General features: G+C 40.7%; 1 protein-coding gene across 3 annotated transcripts in view; it reads right to left on the bottom strand.

Moving 5' to 3' along the window:
• Positions 1-530: 530 nt before the first annotated feature.
• Positions 531-12,201, bottom strand: part of DRC11 (dynein regulatory complex subunit 11) — a 330,184-nt gene continuing 318,513 nt past the window's right edge. The window contains exons 15-18 of one of the 3 annotated variants that reach the window (XM_073646704.1): positions 6,254-6,340; positions 5,565-5,742; positions 2,974-3,209; positions 531-703 (exon numbers count right to left, since the gene is read on the bottom strand). In XM_073646704.1, the coding sequence (XP_073502805.1) occupies positions 587-703; positions 2,974-3,209; positions 5,565-5,742; positions 6,254-6,340 (618 nt within the window). In that variant the 3' untranslated portion in view covers positions 531-586. The remainder of the gene's footprint in view (positions 704-2,973; positions 3,210-5,564; positions 5,743-6,253; positions 6,341-12,201) is intronic. The other 2 variants (XM_073646702.1, XM_073646703.1) reach the window with 2 other exon arrangements.

The raw sequence follows: 12,201 nt of genomic DNA, 5'->3' as shown, positions 1-12,201 counted from the left end.
ATATTCTATGAATCATTCCTCCGGTCATACAAAGAAGGTGAGCAGATTGAGATGTTATCCTTTTGGCTGTTACCTTTTATCGCATACTCCCGGATCATTGCCTCCTCAGCAGGGAGTCCTCAAAGTTTTTGTGTATAAAGGATGAACTGCAGAGTAAGAACAAAGCGGTAATTTATCCAGCCTTGTTAGCAAATTGGAAATGTGTGTAATTAGCCTTCTCATCCTTCATCTTACCTCTATTGTATGGATCTATTGCTCGGGGGTGTCCCTTTAACTTTACAAAGATAACAATGTGTGATCTTTAAGGCTAGAAAGACTCTGTACAGTAGTGATATTGAATAGATCTGCTATCACAAAGTGAACTGTAATGATGGGAAAATATCATGTAACAGCCAGTCTGATAGCTTTCGCTAAGTAGAAAGTCTATCCTTACTTCTGACAGTGAACATGGTTCATTTCTGGATTTCATTGCAATATTTAAAGTATGTGGAGATAATTTATTATAAATCATTGTAAGATTCACAGATTATGCAGTGCAGGCACATTGGTGGAAATATAAGGACAATTACTATGGAGTCCATGGAAACTACTTCTTCCCTTTTTTTGCTCCTTTCTTCTTCCCTTTATCTTTTCCTTTCTCTTCCTCTGCACCAGGCATCGCTTTGCTTCTCTTCTTTCCAAGTGGTGTCTTAGAGTACCAAGTCTGTTACAGGGGCAGACAAGAAAGTCCAGTTATTCCTTAGCACTCTTGAACATACTGGGTCATTATTGACATGTGGCTATGGGGAGTAATACATTACACATAATTTCCTGGTAACACTGAAATAAACAAACCAATATGTCTTTAATGTGAAGGTACATCATGGAACAAAGTTACCACACAGCCAACGTAAAGGGATTATACGATCATAAAATAACATAATTTTAAAGGTATATGTCAGCAGGTTTTTAAAAAGCAATCCGAGAGCAGCATGATATAGGGGCTGAGAGCCTGATTCCAGCAATGTGTCACTTACTAGGCTGTGTGCTGTGCAATAAAATGAGTGTTTTATCAGCAGGAGATTATCACTAGATGACTACTTGTTTTGTGTCTCCTAGTCCAACCCCGCCCCCACCATTGATAAGCAGCTTTCTGTCAATGTACAGTGTACACAGAAAGCTGCCAATCAGTGGTGTGGGCGGGGTTATACAGGTCTCAGCATTCAGAGAACTGCTAGATCTGCAGCAGAGAAAACAATGATTGTATCAAAATGACAGCAAGCAGCCCAGTGAGCAACACATTGCCAGAATCAATGTCTCAGCTCCTACATCTTGATGCTCTAAAATTACATAGCAAAATCATGGTGTCTGATTCACTTTAACAAACTATATATATGTACATATTGTAATACTAATGTTGGCACCCCTGCATGGTTTCTCTTCCCTCTCCATGCAGGGACGCTGACATACTCACCTCCCTGGCCGCGAGGTGTGTTCCCCAGTGTGCTGCCTGCTTCCTGTGTCTGTGTTCCAGTGTAGTGCCTACTACGCAAGCACGCTCTCCTGTTCTTAAAGGGGCAGAGAGCACACCTGGTAAGTTGCCCCCAGTCAATAGCTGCAAGGCATCTTGTATATAAAGCACCCTGCCCAATAGGGAGGTGCCTAAGCAACATACAGTCATTAGCGAGTGAAGTGTGCTACTAGTGAGTTGTTAGGTCCCCAAGTATTTGTGTGACTAGGTCCTGAACCTGAAGCCCTGATCGTTGTGTGGCTAGGTCCTGAACCCGAATCCCTGGTCCGTGTGTGGCCAATGTCTGAACTTCATCTCCTGGTCTGTGAGTGGCCAAGGCCTGAACATCATCCCCTGGTCTGTGTGTGGCCAATGCCTGAACCTCGTCCCCTCATCCATGTGTGGCCAGTGCCTGAACCTGCTCCCCTGGTCCTTGTGCGGCCAGTGTCTGAACGTGTACTCCGTACATCCGGACTGCTAAAGCCAGTGTCCGAATCCAATCTTGTCTGTGACTCCGTGTCAGTATCTGTCCTGTTCGAGGAGTAGTCTGAACGGAGCCTGAGTCCGTGTCACCGAACCTGACCCCTGGGGTCAGCAGCTGCAGTACTGGGGACTGCCTAGGAGCGGTACCTGGTGGCTACCTGCAGCCAAGCCTGACTCTACCATCAGGAGCACCAGTGAACACCTGGTAGCCGCTTAGCTATGCCCCTTCCTAGGTAAGCCCAGCCCTGTGGCACAGTGGGTCCATGAACCACGTGTGTCACCTGCGAGCGTGACACATATGTTTTAATTTAATTCATTTTTTATCGATTTTTCTATAGAAAAGTTTTCTAATATATTCTAGCTTTTACACTTATCACTGGGTACACACAACAACAGACGGATACATCCTTTTTTTCTGCAGCTTCCTTGTCAGCTTTACTGTGTAGACTGGGATAGGATCAGTAGTAAACTCCTTTAATGACAAAAATAGCTGTACTCCATCACTGGAGATGGGATTGTTGACACTTTTCTGTTCATTAACTTGCATTTGTTACAGCAGCCATAAATCAGACACAACCTGCTGTACTGTCTATACTGACAATTAAATTAATGAATTATGTGTATTTCTTCAATATGGCTGCCACCTGGAATGTATATATATTTTGGGTTTTGTCTAGTCCATTACCATCCCAGGAGTAATGAAGTAAATGCTTCCATACACATTAGATTAATGTTATCCAAATCCATCAATATCGATGGGCTCAGCCAACTCTCCACCGATAGATGATGTCGGGGAGATAAGGGTCCGGCATATCTGATTTCGGAGTGGTGATTCTTATGTTCTCGGGGAGATAAGCTGCTGCCAGACTTTTCTGTTTTGTAGAGAACACAGGAGCGCTCCTATGTATTAAGGAGAGACACCTGACGTCCAAAACGCTCGGCCAAAGCATCTTTCGGCCGACAGCTATCTATTGTGTATGGGGAACCTAAGGAACACTGACCTTGAAAGCCTCCTCCTCTTCTTTGTACACTGGCTCTTGCCTGGACAATGACCCCAGAAATTCTGTTGCTGCCAGTGGTTTCTGAGAAAGCTGCCTTAGTCTTCTGTCATTGAGCACCGTGTCCACGGCTTGCGCCATATGACCAGGGGTAAATCCATCTGTGATCTTAGCCAGTGCGCTGTAATTCAGAAATGTAGTACTTTCTACTCGGAGTGAGATCAGCTGTTTCCACAGAACTGGAGGGAATGCATACAACACAAATTATATTACATACAGCAATGTTCAGGGACTAACTGGGGGAAAACTCGTAAATATGATTGTACGGGATTGATAGGGTTAATCTCATACTTCATTTATCCCATTAGGTTGCATATCTAAAGTTTAGATTTTGCGGCTTGTGCCCAAATATGCAGGACTGGCACAGGGGCAATAGAAGTTGTGCTGCTGTTGGACACTCAGGCAAACAAGGGGCACTAACTAATCAAATTTATAATCAGCTATGCCCTTAATATCACCAGTTGTTGCTTGAAAACTATTAAGTTTATTTAAAATTAAATACAGCGCATTGTGAAAGTATTTGGCCCCCTTGAACTTTTCTGCCTTTTGCCACATTTCTGGCTTCAAACATAAAGATATAAAATTCTAATTTTTTGGGGAAGAATCAACAAAAAGTGGGACACAATCGTGAAGTGGAACGAAATTTATTGGATATTTTAAACTTTTTTACCAAATTAAAAACTGAAAAGTGGGGCGTGCAATATTGTTCGGCCTCCTTGAGTTAATACTTTGTAGCGCCACCTTTTGCTGCGATTACAGCTGCAAGTCACTTGGGGTATGTCTCTATCAGTTTTGCACATCGAGAGGCTGAAAATTTTACCCATTCTTCCTTGCAAAACAGCTTGAGCTCATTGAGGTTGGATGGAGAGCGTTTGTGAACAGCAGTTTTCAGCTCTTTCCACAGATTCTCGATTGGATTCAGGTCTGGACTTTGACTTTGCCATTCTAACACCTGGATATGTTTATTTTTGAACCATTCCATTGTAGATTTTGCTTTATGTTTAGGATCATTGTCTTGTTGGAAGATAAATCTCCGTCCCAGTCTCAGGTCTTTTGCAGACTCCAAAAGGTTTTCTTCCAGAATGGTCCTGTATTTGGCTCCATCCATCTTCCCATCAATTTTAACCATCTTCCCTGTCCCTGCTGAAGAAAAGCAGGCCCAAGCCTTGATGCTGCCACCACCATGTTTGACAGTGGGGATGGTGTTTTGAGGGTGATGAGCTGTGTTGCTTTTACCCCAAACATATCGTTTTGCATTGTGGCCAAAAAGTTTGATTTTGGTTTCATCTGACCAGAGCACCTTATTCCACATGTTTGGTGTGTCTCCCAGGTGGCTTGTGGCAAGCTTAAAAAGAAACTTTTTATGGATATGTTTGAGAAATGGCTTTCTTCTTGCCACTCTTCCATAAAGGCCAGATTTGTGCAGTGTACGACTGATTGTTGTCCTATGGACAGACTCTCCCACCTCAGCTGTAGATCTCTGCAGTTCATCCAGAGTGATCATGGGCCTTTTGGCTGCATCTCTGATCAATCTTCTCCTTCTTCGAGATGAAAGTTTAGAGGGACGGCCGGGTCTTGGTAGATATGCAGTGGTCTGATACTCCTTCCATTTCAATATGATCGCTTGCACAGTGCTCCTTGAGACGTTTAAAACTTTGTAAATCTTTTTGTAGACAAATCCGGCTTTAAACTTTGCCACAACAGTATCTTGGACCTGCCTGGTGTGTTCCTTGGTCTTCATGATGCTCTCTGCACTTGAAACAGAACCCTGAGACTATCACAGAGCAGGTGCATTTATACGCAGACTTGATTACACACAGGTGGATTCTATTTGTCATTACCGGTCATTTAGTACAACATTGGATCATTCAGAGATCCTCACTGAACTTCTGGAGTGAGTTTGCTGCACTTAAAGTAAAGGGGCCGAATAATATTGCACGCCCCACTTTTCAGTTTTTAATTTGGTAAAAAAGTTTGTGTCCCACTTGTTGCTGATTCTTCCCCCAAAAATTTGAATTTTATATTATATAGTTCAAGGGGGCCAAATACTTTCACAATGCACTGTAAGTAAAAATGCACATCCCAATTAATATCCTTTAACTCCTCCCCTGAGGATCTATCAAATAATCAGAGATTATACATAAAGATTATCTGACTCTCCTTCATTCCAAAATCAGTGATTGACTACGATTGAGGTATATCAGCTTTCCTCAATGTATGAAATAGGCAGGGGTGCAACTGTAATAGGTGCAGGGGTTGCGATCACACTAGGGCTCTGGAACCTGGGGGACCCAAAAAGGTCTATTTGGCCCATATGAAAAGGCCATTACTATTAAAGACTTTCAATAATTAGAGGCCCCGTTGGAGCTTTTGCATTGGGGCCCACAAAATTCAAATTACGTCACTGGTAATAGGGTAAAACATCAAGGTTATTGGACAAATTGGTAGTTCTCAGGGGCCCTGACCATTTGCTCCTATGAGGCCCAGCTATTTCTGGTGGTAGCCCTGTGTATAAATATGGTGTTCCATCTCACCCAGGCGTGCTGCATAGTCTGGCCGAGGCACCAGAACTATTTTCTTGTACACTTTACTCAGAGGTTTGACTTCGGCATCAAATGGTCGCTGACTGGTTCCTACCACAAGGATTCGATCTTCTGATTTAATGGATTTTAAGAGTTTAGGGAGATCCTTTTTCAAACGTTTTGGATCTAACTGTTATGAACAAAAGACAAAGATGGCTGTGATTAACACATAAAGTAACTATAAATGATGTATTACATATCCTAACATATCTATGCCACATCTATATGATAAATAATTATTATACAGTGCCTTCTAGTATTCATTTTTACATGGATCTCTTATAGCTCTAGGATCATTTCTTATCATGTAATCATATAGAATGGATGATGCAGCCCTGATTTAGTATTAATAATGGACACCAGGTGGCAGTAAATCAATGAAGCATAAACTCTATAGTGGAAATTTAGTGGACGAAGATGCTGTGTTTTACTCACTATCCTAGTGCTGATGGTAACACAGTGTTAATTTATATACCCGATTCTAGTAAAAGAGTCCAGTATGAATAAAAAATAAAAGTCACTGGATCTTCATAAAAAATAAATAAATGGAAATGACTTAACCCATGATGTTCAGTTTCCCATCAGTACAAACCTTTTGCAGTGATTAATACTACATTGGGCACTTTGTAGAGATCCTTTACCTGTTTCTCTGTCTTTGGCACCTTCTTATAAAACATCTTCTCTGCATCTTCGATCCAGATGATTGACGGCTGCAGCTGACGGGACACCTATAATGTATTTTACAGTAATCTGAAATTCTATCTCCATCATTATTTACAGTGAAACACACACTCTATGGAAGGGCAGTCAATTCTCAGCAATACATTTTTAACATTTGTTTATTATATTTGCTTCTCTAAACCCAATTTAAAATTGAACCTTTTTTTAACATCTTATTCAAATGTTTGCATTTGCTGTAACTCCTGATTAGTTTGATTCATGTACTGGAAATAAATGCATACATTGCGGTCTCGTATAAATAAACATATGCATATATCAATTTCTTTGGGAAGTTGTTCCGTATGCAATTCCCTATAATCACCACTAGAGGATGTCCTTCCATCACCACTACACAGACCCCACTATATGTGTCTTATTTACAGCACCTGTCCACCATGAACCCAGCATTCAGAATAACCTATATATGCTACATAAAGAAGAGAAATGCACCCTAACATTGCACATATGCTGACACTATGATTTAAAACTTACAGTCCATAATTTACACTATTTATTTACACTAATAGTTGCATCAATGATTTATAAGTTCATATCCCACAACGTCATAGCAATAGTTCAGCATGAAAAGTGGCCCCTTCCGATCCTTCCATTATATGTAATGAAAGCATTTTCAGTGTTGCTCCTTTAGAATAGCTGCTAATAAATGCATTACTAATAGAAAGTATTCACCCAACTTGGACTTTTTCTTGTATTTATAGCAGTGATAGATCACAATGAGTCTCATTAGATATTTTTTTAAACTGATCAGTCAATAAAGACCTGAGCTTCATGAATTTCAATTATCCAAAAGTTTTGATGGCTTTCTAATAAATTCTTGCACATATAATGTGCTTTTTTGGGGTATTTTCCAAGTCTTGTATAAAAAACCCTATGGGAAAAATGCTAGAAGAAATGCTATATCCAGAGAATATTGAATGAAGCACTGCAGTATATTTTATAAGTGATCACCCAGTGAAGACCCACAGTGGGGCTAAAAATATTAGAATAAAAAAAGCAATAAAGTATTTTGAAAAATAAATAAAAACATAAAAAAATACATTTTCTCATAAAAAAAAATTCTTATAACCAAAACAAAATTAAAAGCTATAAATATTTGGTAATGCTCCACCTGTGTATGGTGTAAAAAAATGAAACTCAATGGTGTATATGCTGCCACCCAGAAAGAAAATAGAATAAAAACTGATTAAACAGTTCAGTAAATATCAAAATAGTACAAAATAAAACAGACGCCATATAGGTCTTGGGATATGGTGACACAAATACCAAGGATTTTTAAAAAAAAAAATAATACATTTTATTGTGCAAAAATATAAAAAAACTATAAATTTGGTATTTATATAATTGCATAATTTACCACAGACAAAAAGTTTGCATATGTAGACATTGCAAGATTTCCTCATTTCTCTTTTCAAAGCTGTTCAAACCCCGTCAGAGAAGTAATTATAGGTGTAAAGTAGTTGGACCCGTACTTCTGGCATCTGAAGAGGCCCAAAGGACCATCTGACACTGTAGAGTAAACTAGTATTTTAAATGGCAAAGGAAAGCTAAGGGCTATTCAGGGGGTTTCTGGTGAAAATACATTATAACCTATCTACAGGATGGGTGAAAAGACATTATAACCTATCTACAGGATGGGTGAAAAGACAGTATAACCTATCTACAGGATGGGTGAAAAGAAGTCATCAACCATCTACAGTATCTTATAGAAGGGTTGGTGTTCCATTGCTAACACTTCCACCGATTAGCAGAATATGACACTTTTATCTCCGGATAGAATGGAGCATCATGGTGTCTACTCGACTGAAGCTCCACTCATTCTCCATGGGGACTGCCATGAATATCTGAGAGCAGTTCTTGGTAGTCACACAGAGAATAAATAGGTGCACAGCTCGGCACGAGCACTAGGGCTTAATTCCAAGAGGATAAAAGTGCCCTGCTCAGCTGATTGATGGGGGTCCCAGTGGTCAGAACCTCTAAATTATCATTTGTAGAGATGAGCAGAGTCGTCTGAGACAAATTTTCCTAAAAGATTCGATTAGTAAGGAATAAATTTGCCACGAATCTCAATACTGGAAAACTTCTGATTGCCTGAAAAAGATGTGTAGAAGGTTAAAGATGTGGTCCAAAACTAACATTTTATTTTAATACTAAATGTCTGTCTATTTAATGTCAGAATTGAATCTCTTTTCTACTATACTTTAATTAAAAATTCCCTAACACTCCCTCACTACACTGTCAAATTACTTTATTTATATGTTGTCTACTCACTGTTTGATGACGCTTTGTATGACAACCGCCAGTCTGGGATGCTCAAACGAGACGTCATCATGCCAAAATGAAGTGTCATAAGGGGCCGTTTCAGGGGCTCACCTAGTCCCTGCTCTACTAAGCATGTGTCATTTGTCAATTCCGATGTATGATCAGTAGGATCTTGTTACTGCAATATTTTTTAAATGCATAGTGACAGTGCACTCCTTTGCCAGCTCTGATAAGAAGTGGCAAGCTGGCAAGAGAGTGCACTGTCACTCCACATTGTAAGGCGAAAACCTGGCGAACAGAGACTAGCCCAAGCCCTGCCTCGCAAATAATGACAAAAAACACAGCTTCAAAAACACAATTAAAACACATATAAAAACCCACATTAACATGCAATGAAAAAAAACACAAGTAACCTAATTTAATTAATAGGTGCAGAAAATCTGCAACATCAAAAAAACTCACCAAATACTCAGCATGAGAAGTTTACTTAACACTCAGAGGTCTCCTAGGACTGTACAGAACCTCTTTTGAGCTCTCTAATGAAAAGACAGGTTTAGTAATATCGAAGTGACCTCAACCTCAACCTATCTGCCTGAGGGAAAACTGATGTTAATGCATAGCTGTATCTGGGTGGCATGTAGAGGTCTAATATTGGACTATTAGAAAAAGGTGGTGTGGAAAAAAATGATGCCGCTGCTTGGCTGGACCTCATTTTTATAGCAGTTATGATAATCCCCTCAATTGGTTGTGCTAGACTATGTGATGTGGTAGTTGCAAGGTATTATGAGAAAGGCCATCTGTCCGCAATTGAAGTCATTAGTTCGCTCTCTTGCTGGGACAGTTTTCAATGATGTGTGAAACAGAGCAGGGAAATTTATTTTTTTACGATCTTCGTAAATCAAATCTCATATTTTTTAAATTTGCGGGAACCCATGAATTTCAGGAATCTGAATCTGCATCAGATCGATCCGCTCATCTCTAATCGTTTGTTTTGTGCATAGATGATAACTTCTTTTCAGTGGACAACCCCTTTAAATTGAGGTCTGGACTCAAACTTGTAGGAAAATCCTACTCTGAACTCAGCTCATGTAGTTTATAATAGAATTACAAAGTTTTCAAAAATCTGCTATGGAATGTCAAAGTAAAATGCATGAAAACTGTAATTGTGGGTTTAGTGTTTCTTTTAATTAAATTTCCTTCCCTGGACACATAAAAGCAGCATAATCAGATTTACTCTAAGGAATGGAGCAGAGATAAGCTGCTTTTTGTAATCATTGTAGCCATGGGTATGAGAACAATAACAATGGGTGACAGGTACATAATACATGTCATACTGTATTTTTTTTATTATTTTATATAGTTTTAGTTTTAATTATTTTCAAAGCTCATCTGACTAATAGAGAAGCTCCAAATGTTGAAAATAAAGGATGATAAGAACTTTTTGTTTTTATTTGGTTAGGGGTGCTGCTGAGAAAAAGTGTCAAAGTAAAGCTCTGGTTTTATGAAACTTCCAAAATTAACACATCAAAATTCCACCCCCCAGTTTTAATTTCACCGTTGACTCCATTATACAGCAGCAACACCAACATTTAGCTTGGTGCTTTTGGTGTCTTGGAGATCATATAACTAAGGTTGTGTGCCCACGATGCCTTTTTGAAGCGTTTCCGCAGCTGCAAAAACGCTGCAGAAACGCTTAAAAAACGCATGGTAGAAGGCCTGCCATGTTCCCCAATGATCATTGTGGAGAAATACACAGCATGTCCATTAATTTTGCGGACACGCAGCGTAATTGCTGCCATTGACTTGCATTGAAACGCATATTATCCATGTCAGCACATTCGCACACATGGATAATATGCATTTCTATGTGTGGATGGCACCCGGGTGTGGAGGAGAGGAGATTCTCCTCCGGACCCGGGTACCATATAACCTGTGAAAAAAAGAATAAAATAAAAAAAATATATCATATTTACCTTCTGATGGGCCCCGGTCTCCTTGTCTTCACTTGCCAGCAGCACGCTGTGGACTGAAGGACCTGCGCTGACGTAATTTAGTCATGTGACGGCAGGTCCTTCAGTGTACCACGAGCTGCCGGCAGCCAGGACGGAGCGAAGCAAGACTGCGGGTCCATCAGAAGGTAAGTATAGATTTGTTTTTTTATTTTTTACCCATCTTTTACGGTCACACTATATAAATCCATGCCGTTTGCATGGATTTATATAGTGTGACCAAGTTGTCAAGCACTTTCCAAGTGATGCTAAAATCGCTTGGAAAGCGCTTGTCAACCCGCATGCAGAAATGCATGTGAAGAACGCTTCACATCCGCTTGTCCCTGGCAGGAAAAACGCATGTACAATCCGCATGCGTTTTTTTCTGCCATGGAGATGCAGAAATGCTCAGGAAAAAATCCTGAGCATTTCTGCATCGCGGGCACATAGCCTGAGGGCTCATTTAGATGTCCGTGCATATTGGTCCGACCACATACTGTCACGGGTGTGTCAGATGTAGCAGACAGTCGTTCTACAGCTGGTTGCAGAAGGTCACTTCGTTTGGCATTACAGACACCTTCTTAAATCTGTCTTACTTTAGGACCCAGTGGCTACCTCCCTCCTGCTCTGAGTGACACCCTGGCCTGGGTACTTAAATACTTTCAGTTTGCTGCAGGAAGGGGCCGGTGATATTCACATGTTCCCTTGTGAAGGCTTGGAGCTATTTCAGTCTGCTTACTTCCTCTCTGGTGCTTGGAGATCGTTTAGTGTTATCGCTCTGAAGTTGCTTCCCCCTGTATTTGTCTCCCTTGTTGTCTTTAGTTGTTAGTGGGGACTGACCAGAGCTCATCCCCCTTCCCTATCCAGGGCCTAGCTCTAGGGAGATACAGGGCTTAGGTTTCCTGTTCGGCGATTGGTGAGGAACCAATATAGGGATGGTAGGGGAGACAGGGTGATATTAGATCAGCCTAGGTGGTCTCCACTCCCCCTTTCCCTAGTGTCTGGGCTCCCTTCCCCTCATCTCTTCGTGTTGCACTTTGTCTTTCCTACACTGTGCACGACACATACTGACCTATAGCCTCATAGAAGTACATGAAGCTGTCATACTCAAGTCGGGAGACACGCGCCTAGTCCATGCACTGCGGTCCGTATTTGGACCGAGATCAACGGACGTATGCATGAGCCCTTAGAGTAGAAGCATAGGGATTGTAATAGTGGTAGGGCGCTTTCATATTAGAGACTGATGGGTTCCAGCTCATGGACATTTCAGCCGTTTTTAAGAAACTTGTTGGGTGTTCTAAGATGCAGAGCTCCTCTAGTAGGGCATGTAGTGAATGAAGGCAACCCCATTCAGAGAGCAGTGCAGGCTCTGGTCACACATTCATGTTTTTCACTAATAGAACAAGTATCCATTATAATCTATGGCCATGTTCACCTCCTGTTTTCTTTTGCTGGGCGTTTGTCCACATATAAAAAAAAGAGATATGTCTGTTTTTATCTGATTTGTGGATCAATCTCGCCAATTCAAGTGAATGAGTCTGTGAATAAAAAGCGAAAGAAACACATGCCATCCATGTGTCATGTGAGTTACTGTTTACTGG

The sequence above is a fragment of the Phyllobates terribilis genome, unplaced genomic scaffold (genome assembly GCF_046119375.1).
Source record: "Phyllobates terribilis strain yellow unplaced genomic scaffold, ASM4611937v1 Scaffold_9__5_contigs__length_417890890, whole genome shotgun sequence".
NCBI lineage: Eukaryota > Metazoa > Chordata > Amphibia > Anura > Dendrobatidae > Phyllobates > Phyllobates terribilis.
This window is presented reverse-complemented; position numbering and strand designations above follow the sequence as displayed.